The 20,175-nt window shown below is 43.6% G+C and overlaps 2 protein-coding genes across 10 annotated transcripts in view; one reads left to right on the top strand and one right to left on the bottom strand.

Moving 5' to 3' along the window:
• The window catches only part of CORIN (corin, serine peptidase), a 143,496-nt gene extending 134,086 nt beyond the window's left edge, over positions 1 to 9,410 (top strand). For all 4 annotated transcript variants that reach the window (XM_063336964.1, XM_063336960.1, XM_063336962.1 and 1 more), the window contains 6 exons: positions 2,572 to 2,694; positions 4,034 to 4,083; positions 5,645 to 5,819; positions 6,346 to 6,617; positions 8,635 to 8,768; positions 9,228 to 9,410. In XM_063336964.1, the coding sequence (XP_063193034.1) occupies positions 2,572 to 2,694; positions 4,034 to 4,083; positions 5,645 to 5,819; positions 6,346 to 6,617; positions 8,635 to 8,768; positions 9,228 to 9,410 (937 nt within the window). The remainder of the gene's footprint in view (positions 1 to 2,571; positions 2,695 to 4,033; positions 4,084 to 5,644; positions 5,820 to 6,345; positions 6,618 to 8,634; positions 8,769 to 9,227) is intronic.
• A 16-nt stretch (positions 9,411 to 9,426) lies between these two features.
• Positions 9,427 to 20,175, bottom strand: part of ATP10D (ATPase phospholipid transporting 10D (putative)) — a 54,348-nt gene continuing 43,599 nt past the window's right edge. For all 6 annotated transcript variants that reach the window (XM_063336955.1, XM_063336954.1, XM_063336956.1 and 3 more), the window contains 2 exons: positions 19,635 to 19,822; positions 9,427 to 17,063 (listed from right to left, as the gene is read on the bottom strand). In XM_063336955.1, the coding sequence (XP_063193025.1) occupies positions 16,544 to 17,063; positions 19,635 to 19,822 (708 nt within the window). In that variant the 3' untranslated portion in view covers positions 9,427 to 16,543. The remainder of the gene's footprint in view (positions 17,064 to 19,634; positions 19,823 to 20,175) is intronic.

The following is a 20,175-nucleotide window of genomic DNA, read 5'->3' as shown; positions in this document are numbered from 1 at the left end:
TTACAGAGATATAAGGTCTTAATGACAGACAGAACATATTTATCAACAAATAATGTTAGATTCACTTAACATTCCTTGAAAAGGCAGAGACACTGTGGATGGGGAAGAAACGGTAGATGTGATATATTTTTCATTTTCACACTATGTGAAATGACTTTTGGAATAAGTAAGGAGGTATGGACAAAGATGAAATTAGACGAGACTGTTGGTGATTCATTGTCAAACCATAAAGATGTATCGGTGGGGGGCTAGAGTCATCCCTGTGTGTCTGGGGTGATATTCAGTGCTGTCGTGAGTCACTCAGATGATGGAGAGCATGCTTAATAATTTCTCATTCAGCATGAAACTGGGAGAATCTGAAAGCATTTTGGAGGACAGGATTAAAATTAAATGGAGAAATGGCCTGAATTAAGCTGGCGTGTTGATGTGTAATCCCTGTGGTGTGTTCAGCTTGGTTTAGGTTTTGACGAGATGGGGAGAGTTCAGAATAGGGCAGCAGGACTGAGCAGGAGTGAGCAGAGACCTAGAAAGCGCAGTCTGTGAAGAAAGGTTGAGAACTCTGGGTGGTCAGTCACGAGGAGGAGTGACTCCTCCTATAGACTATAGGAGCCTTCAAGTGTGTAAAAGGCAGCTGCAAAGAGGCAAGGAATAAAGTGTTCTGCATTTCCAGTGGAAACAAGACAGAAGAGTTTAAATGATAGGTACGAAGATTTAGAACAAATATAAGGAAAAAAATCCTACATGTAAATCCTGGAATATATTGCCTGGAAATGCTCAGGCTTCTCCGTCATTAGAGATGTTTACAAACAGGGCAAACAAAAATCTGTCAGAGAGAATTTAGATATAGTTGGTCTTATTTTGGATTAGGGGAATGGATCAGATGGCCTCATAAGATTCCTCATAAGTCTACTGTAAATTTACTTAATTTATGGCATTTTTGATACGGTCTTGGAGAATTCCATAGACTGGGACTACAGGCACCCTAAAGTGTATTCATTGAGTGTTAGATTTGAGCTCAGAAGCTTTAGCATAGTTCTTCATAGATCAGACACTGTTTACAGCTACATAAAATATCACTGTACACATAATTGTTCACAGAAGATCATCAGGCAGAATATCATCTTAAGAAAAAAGAGTTTGCATATGCTTGGTTGGAAAAAGAGTGGGAAATAAGCAAATGATGGAAATTAAAAGAGTTTTACGTGTTTGCTGTAAGTGGGCACTGAGGAAGAAACCTCTTTTTGCAGCAAACAGCTTTCTCTAAATGAGGAAAAAGCACAGACTTTAAAAATGCTTGTTAATATCTGCCTGCATGTTCTGGGTAGTAGATCATGGAATTATATTTGTTTAATATGCTCAGGGAAGGTTCTGAAAAATAAGTAATGTAACAGGCAGGATCCAGGGCCGTGACCTCAGAGCCTGGTTAGTTCTGCCAGCCCTGTTGAAAACATTTCCATATGGTTGCACTGACAACTTTACCATAAAACAGAATTCTTTGACCTTTGTTAATTTATGTAATCAAGTAGGTAAAGGATGCTGCACTTTTGTGACTGTTTAAAAAGAAATCCAGTGCTGCACTTCTGTAATATTTGAAAGGAAATATAGTTAATACTGAAAATCGGACTTAAAGACAAACTAATGACCTGGCGGGCATTACTAGGTTCTGCCATGAGAGACTGGGTTCAGAGGCAAGTTTTAGGACACATCACACTTTTTCTGAACTTCTCTCATTCTCTTTTCCGTGCACTAGGATTTACAATTTGGCTTTTGACCAGCGTTCAGGAGAGCAGTCCTTGAAAGTCCCTTTCATTGATAGGGATTGATGGCTACTCGTGAATGGTTCTGTGTTGGAAAGTTGCATGACTTGTAAAGCCATTTTAAAAATACACTCTTTTTTTTCCATTTAGCAATTGAGATTTACTAAAACAGCAATTTCTTAGGTTGCTTGAGTCTTTCAGGCAATAACTAAACTAAGGAAGTGGATATATGAAAATATCTCCTGGTGGACCATTCTAACTTATTTTCATATTCCAGTTAATTCGCTGCAGAAGGACAGGTTTGACATCATCACACATATTTGTTCTGTTTTGCAAAGCAGACAGCTTGGACTTAGAGATACTGTCAAGTATTATTAACAACACCCAGACTGATCTTTACTGTTAAATTTTAATGGATTTCCAAAGATAGGAATGTAAGAAAGTATTTTTTCTTTTACCTCTTCTACACATGAAGGTCCAGGGTTTTTTTGTATTTTTGAAGGCAAGAAACTCTAGAAACAGTATGTCAAGGTATGCGCTACAGTAAATGCCACCAGAAGGCTCTTGCTGTTCCCAATTCCGATTCTGGTTCTTGTCAGAAAACACAACAGGAGTGACAGTAATCTGTTTGCTGGCCAGGCTTCCTGGGGGGGGGATTTCATTCCCCTAACTATGATTCTGCCGCACGTGGCTTTGACGTAACGTTCAGGTGTATATCTCTGGAATAAACAGGAGGCGTTATGGCCTCTTCACCTTCAGAATTGTAACATGGAAACCTACTGGAACGTCTATGAATGTCTTCCGTTTGTTTCAGAGGCCCATCCAAAACAGAAATTGTAATAGAGAATGAGGAAATGCAGCATCAAAAATGGCTGAATCTGCACTCAGACTGGAAGAATAAAAATGCATCCACTTTACACGCACTTCTAGTGCATGGGTAAGTAACAGGAAAATGACATTTATTTCACTGCTGTGGGTAGTCACTTATCAATGGAGGATGACAAACTCTCTGTGGTAACCCCTTTTTTCCCGAGGTATCTGTGTATCAATCCCAGCATACACTCATATGAGGTATTAAGATACAGTCTATAGTGATTTTAGTGTCTATTACAACTAGTCTCTTTTGAGTCCACTTTGTGATTCCTCAGGGGCCCGTTCTACTAGACTAACAGCACTTGAGTGACATAGAGGCGATGCCTTTGAAGCACCTGGACCAAACAGCTTCATTAAATCCCTGCTGACCAAGAAAGTCCAGTAGGAACTGTAAAACCTGCAGCAACAACTTATCATGCGCTGCAGCCCATGTAGTTTGGCTTCATACATTTGGAGCAACAACAGCTTCTTCAGCAGAAGCTTTATCCTCTTACAGTAAGTTTCTTTAGCAGCTCCTCTGCCTTCAGATGGTGGTAAATTCCTTTTAATTAACTCAACTAAACAGGTAGTTGGTAATGAGAAGCCAGGATCTCATCACTGAGACATTCAAAGAGTGACCTTGTGGCTGAAGAGCCAATGAATTTAAACATCCAGGACAAAACTGGGAGAGCCACCTCATCCCTGTCTGCAACTGCGTTCTTCAAAAAGCAAGTCATTGTTTCCCTGGTCTCTTTCAAATGCACCTGCCTCAGAAAAGCACATATACGGTAGGAATGAGAAAGTGGTGGAAATAAAAAGGCAGTCAGCTGGCGGAGCAACAATGCTCTCTGTTTTAACAAGGATCTCCCTTCCTTTGACAAAGAATCTCTTCTTTCCTCTCTCACTGGAAAATTTTCAGCAGAAATTACAATCTTTTGTTGTTTTAATACTTACTTTTGCAAACTTCCTGGCTTTTTTTCAAAAGGCCCAAACTTTTAGGGCATGAAAGACGATCTGTTATCAAAGGTATTTCAAAGAAATTTCTATCCTTCAGCTGTAAGGAAGAGGAGAAAGGCGATCTCTGTGCTCTCAGGTGCCATAAATTAAGACTTGACAGACTGTACATCCCAGCTGACCTCGGAGCTGGAGCGGTGCCCGGAGAGCGAGGTAGTCTGCAAAATATGTAGCACCCACTCTTGAAATGTATTGTAAAGCTGAACTAATATTTTGAATTATCTCCAGGAAGACGCTGGAAACCAGGGATGATCTGGCATAAGCAGCTCCTTGTGTTTCTTTTTGCAGTTTGGGGGGATTTACAACAGCTGGTTCAGAACAATGAGTAAAATACCTGTGCTGATTTGCAGTTTACCAAAAATTACATCAATTAATTAAGATTTCTACCATGTTCTTGTTTCAATATTCAGACAGATGTGTCGAAGCAGAAGCAAAGTGGCTCTCTTTTGCACTAAAGAAGGTAAGAGAGAAGTGCATCTAAAACAAAGATGTTTTTCAAGATGTGTTAAATCACTTTAAGAAATGCAGATGTTTAGTGCGGATTCATTCTGAAATTTGACTGGACTTCTGCAGCATCCAGTTTGGGATTGGTGTTTTTTTTTCCCTACTCTATTCGCTTTCATCAGCTTTTCTTAGTTTTTGACTACAAGGCTGCGTATTGCAGTACCTCAGTCCTGCTCCCACAAAATAGATATTGTCAGCAGTCGGGTTCGAAAAATTAATCTGATAAAACTTCTTGCTGAAAATATCTTTTACCACCAGCGTGGTTGCAGGCTATCTGCCTGGGAGCTGAAGCTGTCATCTGTCTAGTGGTGATGCTCAGGGGGACAGAAGAACCTGAAGTAGAAAGCTACAGAGCAGGTCTGTAGGCACAGCCGATGATTGTGCAAGTTCAAGTGGTTTGAAAGTGCAGAAATTCTTCATCTTCAATGAAACCGTGTTCCACAGACAAGGAGAGCTTTGCTGAAGAACACTTAAATTATGAATTAGCTTGATACAGGGAAAATTAATCACAAAGCATGACCTAAATTTGGGAAACTGATCAAAACATTTACTACTCTTATAAGGAAAAAAAAGAACAGCTCCTAAGAGCTTGCCAGAGGTGTTTGCTTCTGAGATATGCTGCTTTAAGTACACTTAAAAACCCTTGCCCTCTGAAGCTAACTGAACACAGTAAGAATTAGAAGTTACAAAAAACCATTGCTCCAGTTCATTTCATCACCACTAAATTCCCACAGATCTGTGTAATGGCAGCGTCTCCTCCTTTGGGAGGCTGATTGCAGAAACTGGTGGTGTTCTTTTGTCCTCTAAATCAAACTGAGTGTAAACAGGATAAATAACAAGTCTGCCATCTTACAAATCCAGAAAATAAAGTGAAACAAAAGTGAAGGGCTAACTATTTCAGGGAAGTAACTGTCTGGCAGATGGGAATCTGGTATAATTTCCAGTGGAAGTGGCTTATAAAGTAGAATGGACAGAGTACTGAATGTCTTCAAATCTTCAAATATTCTCCCTTAGTGATTTCCCCAGGCAAAGCCAGCTTGGTGCTGTGGAGCTGAATAAACACTGTGACATTCACCTCACACCTGGCTTAAGAAAAACTTTATTACTGCTGAGCAGATTTTCCGGAAGCAGTTCTTATGGCTTGTACAAAGTAGCCCAAACACGTTGCTAGCTGAGAAAGACAAGGACATAAACCAGGGAAACCTTCCCAAGGGCAGCCTGGTAACTCCCGAGAGAAAGCCAGTCAGGATCCCCAAGCTTAGCTTGGTTAATATTACAGGCTGAGCCGGTCAAAATTAATATCAGGAGAGCAAATCCTTTGATATAAAGGAAGGATGAAAATGGCTGAATGTGTTCAATATTATTGTGTGGTTGTTGATGACTTCATTTACTATATTGTTGAGTGTCATTTCCTGACTCTCTTAATAGCATTCTGTGCCCAGTTTTCTTGCAGAAGGTCTTGCACGCGCTGCCTTTGTGGTAACGATTAACTGCCTTCTGTATCTGTTCCTCACTAGACTGTGGCCGTCGCCCAGCTGCTCGCATGAACAAGAGGATCCTCGGGGGTAGGACCAGTCGCCCCGGCCGGTGGCCGTGGCAGTGCTCCCTGCAGAGTGAGCCAAGTGGACACATATGTGGCTGTGTTTTGATTGCAAAGAGATGGGTCTTGACAGTAGCACACTGCTTTGAAGGGTGAGAGGGCTCAGGCAGTTTTACTGTTCATATAAACTTGCACATATGAATTCCCAAGTCCTCCCTCCTCTACCAAACACGCTGGGGGTAGGCGATGACCTTTGCAGAACGGCAGATGACAGAGGCCTGGTTTTAAGAGACTAAAAAAGAAAGTAAATGGTATAAAACCAGCACCATCTTAGGTTTTTATTATTCATTGCTGGTGTCTCTACTGATGAAAGCTAAATGAAGATGATTTTGAGAGCTTTTGGCATTCAATACAGCAACTAATAGGTGGTTACATATCTTCTGAAGGTGTGAGCTTTGATTTGTTTGGTGACAGGCAGGAAGGAAATGGAAAGCATTGTCTTTTGTTGCTCAGATCTTAGCTGTAAGTAATTTGTAAGTGTTTTTTCTTGTAGCATTTTTATGTGGAACGCTTTGCAAAGTGCAATGTGCAAAAAATCAGGGAGAAAAAGTTCTCGGGTATTTTAGCATAAAGGAACGCTCTTGATTGAAATTTACCATCGTTTTCTTTTTTACAAAGGAGAGAAAATGCAGCTGTTTGGAAAGTAGTGTTTGGGATTAGCAATCTCGATCATCCATCAGGCTTCATGCAGACCCGACTAGTGAAGACCATTATTCTCCACCCGCGCTACAACAGGGCAGTGGTGGATTATGATATCAGCATTGTGGAACTGGATGAGGACATCAACGAGACAAGCTATGTAAGACCCGTCTGTTTGCCCAGCAAGGACCAGTTGGTTCGGCCGGATACCTACTGCTACATCACAGGCTGGGGACACATGGGAAACAAAAGTAAGATGGGTATTTCTGGGATTCTTGGAAAAACATATTAACCTTCTACTGAGTTAACCAAATAAGCAATCCCATTACAAAGCTTTATCCATTTATACTATTACTGGACCTTATTAAATACTAGGTAACTGTAACTACCCATGAAGGGATATGGCTGTGACTAGAGCCTTGTTTTTTCAAATCAGCCACCTGAATTTATGCTCCTTAATCCGTATTTAGGCAAGTGGCTTGATTTTCAAAAATGCTGAGGGTCTAGAAACTCCTATCAAGAAAGTCACCTGAACTGGTTATCATTTTACTGGTTTAGGTTGTATTCAGAACTGTACTGAGACAGTACCAGATCATTGTGGCAATTAGTCACGGACTCCGTTTGTGATAAGCACGAAATTGTTTATTGCTTCTCAGGCCTTGGCTTTTATACCTGAGCTCTAAAACTTTCCATGCACCTGCTAGGCAAGTAAACGCGTATTTCAGATCACTAGCCTGGCCGCCTTATTCAGTTCCCACCAAGATAAGCAGGTGAAGCTGTTTTCTTGTTCCATGTTTATATTGAACCAGTTCCTCTTCCTTCCATCCGTATCGATATCTGCGTTCCTGTTTCTGTGTGCTCTGCTCACTGTGCCCTTGGCCGTACACAGGCCTCTGCTCGTAGATCTGCCACAGACCATCGGCCGGGGGTGGGGGCAGCATTCTTACGGCAGTGAAAGTGGAAGGCACTGAAAGCCTTGGCATGCAGGCGGAATGAATGTTTTCTTGAATCAACACTTTGTGTCATACTTCGGACTTGTGACACAATTTACTCCATCCAGCCATAATCACGAGTGTGATTTTTGTCTCCCCGAAGAGAATGTTAGTGTGTTTTCTTGTTCTGTGGCCACTGCAATCCTTGGGTCCCATCACAAGAACAGTCATGTTATGTAAATCTTCGTTTAGACAAAATGATTCTGCATGCATCATATGCAAATTATCTTGGCCCCAACCCTGTTAATGCTCTAGCTGTTGTGTTTCTCTCTTCGCTATGGCAGTAATTATTAGGGAAGGCTGACGTTCTGTACGCTGGAGAAGGAAATTGGCCTTTCAGCATTGCTTCAGGTGGGACTGTGCTTCTGGTGGCCAGGTCAGACATGTGGCAAAAATTAAATAGCACATGTGAGGGACAGGCAGGTTACCAGCAGCTCTACCTATCTAAAAATATCTTTTATGTAATTGCAGAAAAAAAAACCCCCACAGAATGCTTTTGCATTACTGGTAAGTAGAAGAAGGTTCTCTCTTCGCTAATGTGGCTTAAGCATTGCTTTTAAAAGTTTTATGTTATGAAGCATCAAAAACCATAATGGCTGCAGAGCATTTAGTACTTCATGCCCTAGGTTGAACAACTTTCCTTAGAATTTGAGCTCGGTCAACTGTTTAGACTAGGAAGAAGTCCTTTACTGTCTCCTAAATGTGCTAAAATGATTTCAGTAACCTTTGAATTCTGATTTCGTGATACAGTAAGTCAAATTTACCCAAACATAACTCAAAATAGCTGTGATTATACCAAGCTTTACCATGAGAGGCACCAAAAACCAGGAAGATCCTGCCGAGGAACAGAGAGTGAAACCTCTCTTCCACCTCCCTCGCAGTACTGGTTTCCAGCCAATACTGCTCCATCTTAAAAGTCCCATCCCATCCCAGGTAAAGGTGCTCTCCCTCCTCAGTCTGTCCCCGCGAATGCAGGAGAAATGGCAAATGTCACACCAGTCCCCATGCGCTTGGTCCTTCTCCAGAATGCCACACTTACACTCCTGGCTCAGGAGCACGACGGTCACGAATCCTGCGATGCAGCAGAGCAAAAACCCACCTGCTTTCACCTTCCCTTTGTGCAAAAGGGGGGTTCTTCTTACACTTAATATATATCTGTATTAAGTAATATTTATAATCTATCCTAATGGGAATATTTATCTATTTCAAAGAACATCATAGCTTAGTATTTGTGTGTTCGCGTGTGTATAGTTTAATGCTTAATTCTGTTTTTCAGTGCCTTTCAAGCTTCAAGAAGGAGAGGTTCGCATCATTTCGTTGGAACAATGCCAGTCGTACTTTGACATGAAAACCATCACCAGCAGGATGCTGTGTGCTGGCTACGAGTCTGGCACCGTGGACTCTTGCATGGTAGGTCTCTCTCTAAGCAGAAACTCAAGCCAGACTTGCTTTTAGAAATCAAAGTACTATTATCATGTTTATTAGGTGTAGCATACTTCATCTACTGTAGGAACAACAACAGTTACTTACTTCTTTTAACCCAACCTTTATTATTATTATTGGTGTAAACAACTTCAGTTCGTGACAATGAAATGCTCCTTGAAGACTCTAAGGTTTATCTGTATTAGTTAACTGTTAGATTGATTTTATTTTTTTTTAATTTGTATAAGCTTTTTGCAGGTACAAATAGAACAGGGAATAAATATTGGTAACACTGTGTGCTGCTACGTAGTGCAGCAGAGCAGCCAGTTTTTACAGCTGAGTTATTTATTAAAGGCAAATCACTGCAGGGACCAAGACGTAGCTTTAACCAAACGACTGCTGGCCACGTGTAGCCCCTATAGACTGTTTTTTTCTTTCATGTTGCAGGGTGACAGTGGAGGCCCGCTTGTGTGTGAGCAACCTGCGGGGCGCTGGACTTTGTTTGGTTTAACATCTTGGGGCTCTGTCTGCTTTTCCAAGGTTTTGGGACCTGGAGTTTACAGTAATGTGTCACATTTTATTGAGTGGATTGAAAGACAAATATACATCCACACCTTTCTGCTAAACTAACTCCAGATGGTAAGAATTGTGCTGACAGACAAAAAAAAAAAAGGAATCAGCACTTCAGCACTGAAGATTTTGCAGCCCAGAAACTCTAGGAAAAGGAGTTTCAAGCTCCATCTATTCTTGTTGTGGAGCTATGGAATATGCAGTGTATGTTAACGGTAAACCCTCCGCTGGTGAATATACTTTGGGGTACAATTAATAATCTTTTTGACTTTTCTTTTAACTGTGTTGTGGTGCTATTCCAAACACAGCAAACGGCTTAAAAGAAAAGACTCAGCCACTTTCTGCCTTTCAGCTATTCAAACTAAGCAGTAGCACAGACTAGAAAAACCTTTTTAGATAACCTATTTTAATACTGTTCCATTAGTAGCACATGCATTTTCACTCCCTTGTTGTCATGAGGAATGAACTCCATGCATTCAGATGGCACTGGTGGGACTGACCACACGCCAGAGGGTGTGGGAGAGGGCATTGAGTTTGTCCGTCCATGTGGCACAGGGCACATCCGAAGGTGCGTAGCCACGTGCTGGTGATGAGCATGAACGAATGCATTCTGTCCCTCAGGGTGGCCGACTTGCATGGGCAGAACCCTGCACCATCCTGACTCCACAGCTTCTGTTCCCAGAGCCAGCATGGGGACCTCTGCGAGGCAATGGAGGGACCAATGGGCCAACAGACCCATAACTACCACCTGAGGCACCTGAGACCAAAACTGAGTTGTTCAGACTCTTTGGACAGTTTCCGCTACTTAATTTTCTGAAGCTTCCAACGTTTTAATGTGCCCAGGAACCACCCATGTCTTGACAGCACTACACCAATTAGCACATTTATCAAACCTATGCCCTGCTGGCTTTTTTCCCCATTTTTTATAGTGTCTTCAGCCTATACAGCGTGCATTGAACATCTCCAGTCCTCTAAAAACATAAGAGCCTGGGCAGTGCCACTGCAATGGTTCCCCCAACTTGAGTCAGCTGCTTTGAACATCGGGTGAGATATGGAAAATGCAGATTTAAGGTGTAAAAGATGGTGTCAGCAGTCCAGATACTGGGAAACTGGGTATTTTTGGCTAGGTCTTTTCTAGTATTTTGCATTGAAGATTTTGTTTTGCTTAGCAAGATTGAACAATTGGGAGAAAGAAATCGGAATGAGAGAAGAGTTGGATCCTAGCTTCTGCTGAAGTGAATATTTAGAAATACGCTAATCAAAGTAGCACAGAACAGCTTCATCAGCAGAGGCTTGAGGAGCCCTGCTCAAGTGGTTGGTAGCCAGATAGTGGCATGCTCCGTGCAGCAGGTGAGAGGCTGAGCCTTCACGCCAAGAGTCTGGTTGAAAAACCTTAAAAAGGCTCCTGGCACCTCATTACGGTGCTAGGGGGGAGATGTGTCTCATCCACTGCTGTAGGGAACGTCCTGCGCAGCTCACAGCTTTTGCGAGGCCAGAGCAGGAGGAGTTGGGAACCTGAGGATTACAGGATGCGTTTCACCAGGGAGCAATGCATTTACAATGCGCGTGTTTTCAGTGGTGTGCCCGGTCCCCTGTGACTCCAGCCTAAGGCATATAACGAGCCTCTCTGCTACCTCTGGCATGCCCCCATGACAGCATGGCAGGGCCTTGTCAATACCATGACTGCCGTATGTGGAAACATGCATTAACAGAGCTAACTAATGGACATTTCAGGTCCCATTAACCATGTTACACCTAACCTACGTAGATCTGACTATTGCTTTAGTGAAGGTTTATCTCCTATTTCCATATCATCTCCTTTAACACGCTTAACATTATACATAATAGACAGTGCTCTAGACAGCATTATTAATATTCAATATTTATGTTATGGATTTTGAAACTATTTAAGTGACTATTGTATCACTGTTTCATGCTCAGAAAGGAAACGCTTCAAGGCTTTGCTAAGTTTGGGTTTGTTTTCACTATAACATACAAATGCTCTTCTTCCCCCAGCTATAAAAGAGAGAAAGCAGCTGTGGCCATATTTTTCCCAGTGCGAGTAGGTTACAGATGACGCAGGTTATTGATGCCCTTGCCTCAAGGATATGGAAGCTGGAGCTCTCTAGCTTTTCTCTGAGGCCAGGGTCCCTGCAGCTGGGATCTCAACATCCCAGAGCTAGTTACTGAGAGCTATGGAGCTGGTGGCCCAGGGGCTGTTGGAGCCAGCCCATCCCACCGTCCCTCGTGACAGGCAGGGCTTCTGCGAGGTCTCTTTTCCAGAGGTAAAACCAAAGAGGTGCTGCCGCGTAAGGAACAGCCCAGCCTGACGCCTCTCCGCCAGGTGAAGCGGTTAGCAGCTCTGAATCTTGTAAAGCACGTATAATCATTTCACGTAGGTATTAGCACTACCCAATGATAATCTGTAGTTACACATTTTAATTAACTGGGTTTAGCCTGCCACCAGTTTCCAAGCAGTCCCTCCCAGGAAGCAAGGGAGAGTCCTGCTTAAATGTATGGTCCAGCCCCCTCCGGTATGGGATGGGGCTGAAGAAGCCACAGGCTGAGCCCCATCCCACATGGCTGTAGGAGGGAGCAGTCGGGTCTTTTCCTTCCCCACAACTGTGTCTGACACAACATTCCATGTAAAGAGGAAATTTGTAATTTTATAAATGTATTTTTATACTGCTTTTTTTATGCGTGCACATGAAATAGACAAACATACGCCTCCTCCCCCTGCATCAAGCCTCTCCCTCGTGCCGACACAACGCCTTTGATCCCACTTACGCTGTTTCTCTGACAAGTGTGGCCTCCCTGTAAGGTAACAATTGTTGGTTTTACTTCTACCATGGCTGTAGCTCCGAATGGAAGCAACGTCACACAGTCAAGCAGATGTCTGTCTTTCTAGCTATATTAATAAAAATTTACAATCATTTTCCAAGTAACTTCTCTGTTGAAAATGTGTTTTAATCTTTAGAGAGAGACTCAATGACAATATGGAGGTGTGAAGTTATAACATTAGCAATAATGCCTAAAAATAGCTTAAAAAAAGATATTTGCATAGCTTTATCTAGTTTTTTTAAGCAGCCCTGATGCCCTCGTTAGCATTAAAACCACTTGCGGAGGATCTGGCACTACCGCTGTACAACTTTTAGAATATTGCCAAGAATACCGCTGCCAACAGCTACTCTGGCTTGAAAAATCTGAAAAACTAAAGCTGCAATCAAATTTCTCTGGACACATTTTGTTGTATGGCTTTCCTCAGGAACGCAATTACTTCGGAGCAACCATCTTCTTTTAAGTGGTACGCAGCTTTTCAACGACCTGTACACATGCCGAAATCAAAATAACAAGCATGCACAAACTTCAAATAGTTAAAATTTGCCTTTCCACTGCAGTCAAGAGTAAGGCATCCGCGACCATGAGGGCAAGAGTAACACACCCAGGATAAAACAGGAAAAATAATAGAATAAACAGACTGAAATTCAGCTACGAGAAGGTTCTTAGCACAGTCGCCTTCAGAACTTGCCCACCGGCCCCCGCAGAGAGCCAGGGCCGGGCTGGCGGAGCGGTGGGTGCTCTGCCCGAGCTGCGCCTCAGCCCCTGCTGCACCTCAGCCCCTGCTGCAGCCCGCGGGGCTGGGGACAGAGCCAGCACCTGGGTCACACGTTCGGCTCAAACCCTGTCCCAGGGACACACCAAAGCTCCCTGTGCTCAGGAAAAGCTGTGGCTGGCCGCCACCTGCAAATGGTTAGCACCGGTGTGGCTGCTGTGAAAAAAAAGAAAAAAAAATTAAAAAATGTTAAAAATTTCATTTTAAAAAAAGCAGGTTTTCTTCCAGGTCATAAAATATCGCACAACAAAAAGTGAGTTAAAGCTGCTCTAGGTGTAGCTACAAAGTTTGGGGTAGTTGAAGGTAGCTGCTTTGATTTGTTTTAACCTGACAATCAAAAGTGCAAATGCTGCGCTTTCCTTCGGGACATCTGGAAGGCACCTGTGAGATGATCATAAAAAAAGCTTGTTTTCACAATGGAAAAGTCAGGTCATGCTGTGCCTAAGTGCAGCAGCGCAGAAGCATGCAGGGGCCTCCTGCCGTCTCCAGTGCTAAAAAAAAAATAATAAAAGAAACATTCAACTGTTGAAAAGCAAAGGGAGAGTGATTCGCTTGCGCCCTTCGTTTGGCACCACTTTAGATATGGCCAATTAACATTTTGAAGCTTTTACTAAAGACTCACTACCCTCATCTCCCCCCCAGGAAAAACCAGCAAGTGATGACAGCAGGCTGCCCTTAGATATTTCTGATGTTTGTCCACAAAAAGGAAAAAAAGATCGGGTTTTACACAACGGCTAATGTTAACACTTGGACTGCTTGTCAAAGTCCTCTACAAGAACACAACCTATAGCGGACAATTTTAAGCAACACGCACCATCAGTAGAAACAACGCATCAAGAAAAAAAATCAAACGTGCATGTTATTATTTTATCACTTCCAGTGCTACAAAAGTACTTACAATCCCAGCGCGGAGGAACTTTTAAAAGGGCCTAACGTTTGAAGGCAGCCCACAGGGCCTGGCACCTTTGAGACCCAGATGAAATCATCCTTCGTCCAAGTTAAGAACTGAAGGCCTCACCGAGTAGTGGGGTGACCAGGCTTGTAAAAAGCCGCGCAATAGCAATTTCGGTGTCCCAGAGGTGTGGTGTAGCTGGGCCCGGCTCTGACAGGTGACCGCCACTCATTCCTCTGGTTATTTTGATGCCACAGCTTACAGTCACAGGGAGGTTTGGAAGATCTCACTTTGAATGCTTACAGCTTTTGTATGATACACGTGCAAACTCCTGCCAAATGTGCTGGTAGGGTCTGCTCCTGCAGCAGAGGCAACAAGAGGGCAGGTCGCAGGCCAGTGCTGTCCCCCAAACTGCGTATTACGGTGATAGGAAGGGGAGAGAGCTGAGCCCTGCGCTCCCTCAGGCCCCAGAGCTCCTCTGCGAGAGCTCAGTGTACCTCAGCCCTAGAGTCATGGACCTCTAGAACCACAGAACTGCTCTCTGGAGCCGTAGATTTAAGGTGCAGAAATATTCAAGTGCGAAAATAGAAACAAAACGAGTATTTGACTTTAAAGGCAGAAAAGCACGATCCTGGCCTCCTCCCTTGGAGCTCTTTACACCAGGAGAACATCTGCTAGGAACGATTGGGGTAGAGCCCAGCCTGCCTTGGGGCTGTGGAGTAGAGCAGAGGACTTCACGAGTCCTAGCAAGTCTGTTCCTCTACGATCCTGCCCTTGTACCAGCTCATCTCCATTTTGCATCTTCTTCCTGGACACCTGGCAGTACCCATGGCTCATCGAGAAAGCCAAGGTATTTCACCCAGGACACCTGGAACCCACTCCCTGCAAGGTGCCCCCTGCAGCAAGAAGGATGCTACAGATAAACATCTGAAAAGCAAACTGCAAACCAACACGCTCAACATGATCTCTTAGAATTTGACTGTCTGCCATCACTTCAAAGGTCCCCACTAACCTTGTGTTAGAACTTACCCAAAATATTTTGTCATATGTTGAACGAAATTAAAAAAAAATATTTGCAGAAATGGCTGTCATCACTGGCCCCTTCCACTGTTTTTCTTCTCCAGGCTAAACAAAAAGGATCTTTTTCTCCTCACTAACACTGGGGATGGAGTCAGCCCTCATTACATTCTACCTTTTCAAAACAGAACCGTTGTTAAACTTTCGGTAACATGTGGTGACCTGCATTTGAATGAACTTAGCATGCCCTCGGTATCTGCCCTGCGTAGCAGCAGCTGCCTCAGACCTCACAGCGTTTGTTTAAATTCTTTCAGAGATCTCAAAAGATGTGGAACATGCAATGTTGATCATTGACATGGAAAGCTCACGGTTCAATTAAAAAGCAGAGCCCTCGCCCCTAACACGGTGCCTAAAAATAAACACACAGATCTTGGCAATCTGAAAGCAGAAAGATTTAGAAAGAAACAGAACCAAAAAATGGGCTCGATACTAATAATTCATTAGCAGCTACAGTTTGAGAAAACTGTTTATTTGAACAGGTGCTAGTGGATACAAACAATTTCCTAAGTTCCTCCATAAATTGGCCGTGTAACAAGGTGGCAGTATTTTAGACAGACTGGAATCCAGAAGTAGCCAGATGCCCCTCAGCCAGCTTTTGTGCAGTGCAGAGCGGTGGGAAACCAGCAGAAGCGGGACATCTCCAAGCCAGAGGAGCAACACAGCTCAAATGTGGGACATGCAACTGGCTACACCTTCTTTTGAGCAGCCTTTAGAGATACTTAAGCTGTTTATTATAAAAGTCTGGAAGAATGTAAAAACACCGGAGAGTGAAGAAGAGTCATGTCGTCAGCTAGAAGCTGCTATTTGTAGGAGAGGACCTGAGGACAGACGAGCTACCCACGGCCGCCCGCAGACAACTCTGCAGTGCAGGCATGAGGTAGAGTTTCAAGTCAGGCAGCCAACATCCAAGTTGGGTGAGGAGGAGCAGTCGTCCACTCAGTGGGGAATGACGTGAAACAGGACATGGAGACAAAAAGGAGGGATATGTAGCAGGAGGATGAAGTATCATGGAGAACAACAGGCTGCACCAGGATTCCCTCTTTTTGTGGAAGACGAGGGAGACACATGACACGAATCTCATCTGGGCCGCTCTTCTGGTGGCTAGAATTGTGCTTGGCCAGCACCGCGCTGGCCCACACAAGAGCCCGGTGAGCAAACTGGACCATGATGGCTAAAACAATTACTCAACACACATACTGGAGAAGTCTTGCACCAAGCCAGCCGGTGACAACGCTACATCCCAGCTCTTCTGCTTACTTCATACTTCAGCAAGTGGGGAAGCCCAGGAAACGCTGGGATTTTAGGGTAGCAGTGCAAGGGAGCAGGCTGGCTTACCTGAACTGCATCCTGCAAATCCATGTTCAGGGCATGTCCTGTCCATAACACCAGGAGGTATTATGCAATGTTGCATACAAGAAATAAGCAGTATGCAAAGTCTACTGTGTGAAGAAAATATAAAAAAAACCAACCCAGACATTTAGATCTTGAACATCTTAATAAATTATTGAAAAGCTTTATAAACAAAAAAGCTAAAAGCTTTTAAGAAAAGCTGAAGAAAACAAAACCACAACAGAGCATAAATCAGCAGTTATTACTCTTGGGTTTAAACAGTTAGCATTCCAGCTTTGTAAAATACATTGAAGCATCTTCACGCAAAACAGAACTCAAACCTGCTCTGTGTGCTGGAGAAGCAGCACTGCTGCCCTCTTCAGAAGCACACGCAGAGACTGTGGCACATGAGTTATTACCGCCAAATGCGTCTGAATTAGTTTCCTCTGACAAATTGAGAAACACGGTCTTTTCAGAGTTCAAGCCATTTGTATTCCCAGGCTCATCCTGAGTGTCTGGTAAGAAGGCGGTGTCCTCTACTAACCCATCTCCCGAACAGGCCTGAAAAGGTGTTTTAGATGTTGGCGAAACACTGGCATTGCTTTCTCCCTCCAGTACAGCACCCGTGGCTGAGCTGGGAGACCCAGAAGCAGCCTGGAACTCCACTCTACAGTTTACAATGCCGTCATCTTTCCATCTCCTAATGGCTTCCCTCTGCTCCTCGGGGGTCAGTCTGTCAAGGTGCTTGGCTCTCAACACTGGAGACGGAAACAATGTTCCTTGGAGAACTCTCAGCAAGTATCTACAAAATAAACACAGTTTCAAATAAGCTGTTTAGAAGCAGAATCAAAACTGTTTCCAGCCACGCTAAAGGAAACCAAACACGATTCAAGTAACCCCGAGGCTGCAGCAGCCTCTGGAACAGTTTTTGCAGGTGCCGTTTTGTGAACATAAACTGTTAAGGCCAGCAGCTGCATCACGAGATGTTTTAAAACTGGCATTTTCAAAGACAGCTACTGATCTCCGGTGCTTCCATTTTTCTGTCCTGGACACGGTTCTCCTACAGCCCAGTTACTGCGGCAAAGCGCACTCGCCACTCCAGTGAAGGGCCGGGGTCCCAACGGCACTGGAAGTGGAGCTTTCTGTGCCCAGCCTCAGGCTCCAGAACAAAGGCATCAAAATCAGCGTGCGGTTTAGAGTTTCCCTGGCACTTCAGTGCAGATATAAGGAGTTAAGAGCTACTGTGGAAAAAATCTGGCCTAGAAAAAGTCATGCTTCCAACAGAGAAGCTGTTTATCCCTGCTGTTTTGCATTGATAATACAACACTAACACAGCCCTGGAAAGCTGGGAAGAGTAGGCAGAGCATCGTTTTAAAATTCTTAACTTTTGCAGGAGCCAGAGAATTCACCAGAACCCAGAATAAACATGAAGGCAAAGGCCAAAGAAACAAAGCACCACATGCAGTAAGAGGAATATGGAGCACAAGTGATGTTCCAGAATAATATTCTACGAATAATTCATATTAGAACTAACTGGCAACTTAGTTTGGGCAGAGGTTTTAATCATAGATGTTTGCAGTGCATTTTCAGACAACAGGGCATCCAACATCTGTCCCTCCATAGGAGAACTGCTCCGTAAAAACTTCAGTGAACTCCCCAGTCTCACTCCCTCGGGCTAGAAGGTGTAGAGCACCCTTTAGCTTCACAGTCCCCTTTAGCTTCACAGAGGGGCGGCTTCTCAGCACCTTACAAAGGATTACATCCGAAATAAGCAAGGAAAAAACCCTACATGTGACAGCAGCAGTTCCCTCATATGCACTTTCACTTCAAACCACTGAAGTAGAAAAGCTTGAATTAGCCACAACAGCTACAAATCTTCTGAGGTATTGGCACAGGGAGAGTGCAAATGACTCAAAGAGTTTCACTGGGAAGTCTAAATACTTTGCCTTTAACTCACCGTGAAAAACACTGTCTTCAAAACTGAACACCTGTACGTGGGAAGCAGTCACCAAGCTGAAAGCTTTCTCCTACCGAGGCTATCTACAGCCCTACCAAAAGGTCCTAGGACAGCATTTATCTATTTAATTGTCATGTGAGGGAAATTTACTGTGTGTGGAAGAAAAGGCTCTGCTGTCACCACCTGAAGCCGAGCTGAGAGCAGGGACGGGGAGGGAAGAGCATACACATTTCTTGCACCTCACGGTTTGTCCTTCTGCTCAACTGAAGCGTGAACCAGAGCTATCCATCACAATCTCCGATGAATGTGGCAAAACCCCGTCTGACGTGCTTAAGAAGCAGATCAGGACGTGTTCAAAGGGGACTCAAACGCTTGGTGGCCGCTGCAGGCACCTACAGCCACAGCTCTGCCCGTGGCACTGACAACTCACACGGCCTGGACTGCAGCGCTTGGCCAGAAAGTGTGCTCAGACTGTGCCTAACGGTGTGAAATGATGTCATGTGAGGAGGAAACAGCAGATACTCTCCCCAAAACTTCTCTCAGTGCAATTCAGTTTCAAGTCCCACTCTTTCAGAAATTATATGAGGGGGAAAGAACGAGACATAACACAGAAGAATAAACAAATTAGCACTGGAGGCACTTTGCTAATAGTCTGCAGATTTGAGTTCAGGCAGTGAAAGGAAGGTGGCTGTGGCTACTCAACAGAGCTAGACCAAGAGTTTGACAAAGTCTCTTTCACTGGTTTTCACACAATTTTTCTCTGTTGGCTCGCTCAGCTGTCTCCCTGTCAGCATGCTGGTGTCTGGGACCTCCACCCAGCTCCTGCCCTTCCAGGGTGAATGAGTTATCGAACTTGGGGCTACGACTTCTTCAGTGAAGCAAAACACTTGAACGTTAGGCACGGCAAAAACACAAACCAGGAGCCCTTGTGAATCTAGTCAGCGTGTTTCCACTCCACAAAGAAGCCTGTACATGCAGTCTTCATTCTAAATATTCTTATACATATTCATGACATCAATTTCAAGCAGAAATTGCTTTCACAAATAAACACAGACTAAGCACAGTACTTCTGTGTGTAGTACATGGTCAACTTTGATCACTAATTTAAATGATTTGTGTATAAACTCTGCGGTTACAGAGATTACTGTTTTTTATCTCCAAAGACAATTTTTAACATAATATAAATCATTTAATATAATCCAAATTACAAAAGAAGTTTTTTATTTACTGAAATTTACTTTGAGAACATGTCTCTGAGGAGCTGTCCTCACATGCCTTGGTCCGGTAAAGTTATGAATTTTTCCTTACACTGGTGATGGCGGGGGAGAGAAGACCTCTAGCCAGAGAGATTTATAGCATCACTGACCCAAAGAAAACTAAATAACAACAATCTGCAGTTGTAAAACAGAAACGCACCTGGGTAGCAGAGCAACACAAGTAGTCAGGAGGCAAACTAAGTAAAATACCGGATCTGTCATGTGCTTTTCCATGATCCAGTAAGGATTTGATGGTGGGTTGTGCGTTTTGCAGGTGGCCCCGAAAGCCAGAGCGAAGACAAAGTAGAACAGGATGCTGCCAGCTATAACTACTGTATGTATCCATGTCTGCAATTCAGAAAAAGGAAAGAAATGAGATTTAAGCTGTAAACAGCAAGACCTGTAACACCTGTATGAGTGTACGCGTGAAGGCATGGACAGGCACGCACTCTTCCTCCAAGGAGAGCTGCTTAACGTAACAGAGCATAGATCTGTTCAGATAATATTCCTAATTTCATACAAAACATTCCAGGAAGAATGGAGCTGCCTTCCTACAGTTCACAGGTAACCCAGCCATTTCGGTTTTTTTCTTCTATTAAATCTTTTGATTCCTTTGTGAAAGACATTTCTTGTGCCATTTGCCTCAGATGACGACCTCATCCACTGGCAGCAGAAAAAGCCTTCTCAAGCAAGGAGGCGAG

Source organism: Chroicocephalus ridibundus, chromosome 5, assembly GCF_963924245.1.
Source record: "Chroicocephalus ridibundus chromosome 5, bChrRid1.1, whole genome shotgun sequence".
Taxonomy (NCBI): domain Eukaryota; kingdom Metazoa; phylum Chordata; class Aves; order Charadriiformes; family Laridae; genus Chroicocephalus; species Chroicocephalus ridibundus.
This window is presented reverse-complemented; position numbering and strand designations above follow the sequence as displayed.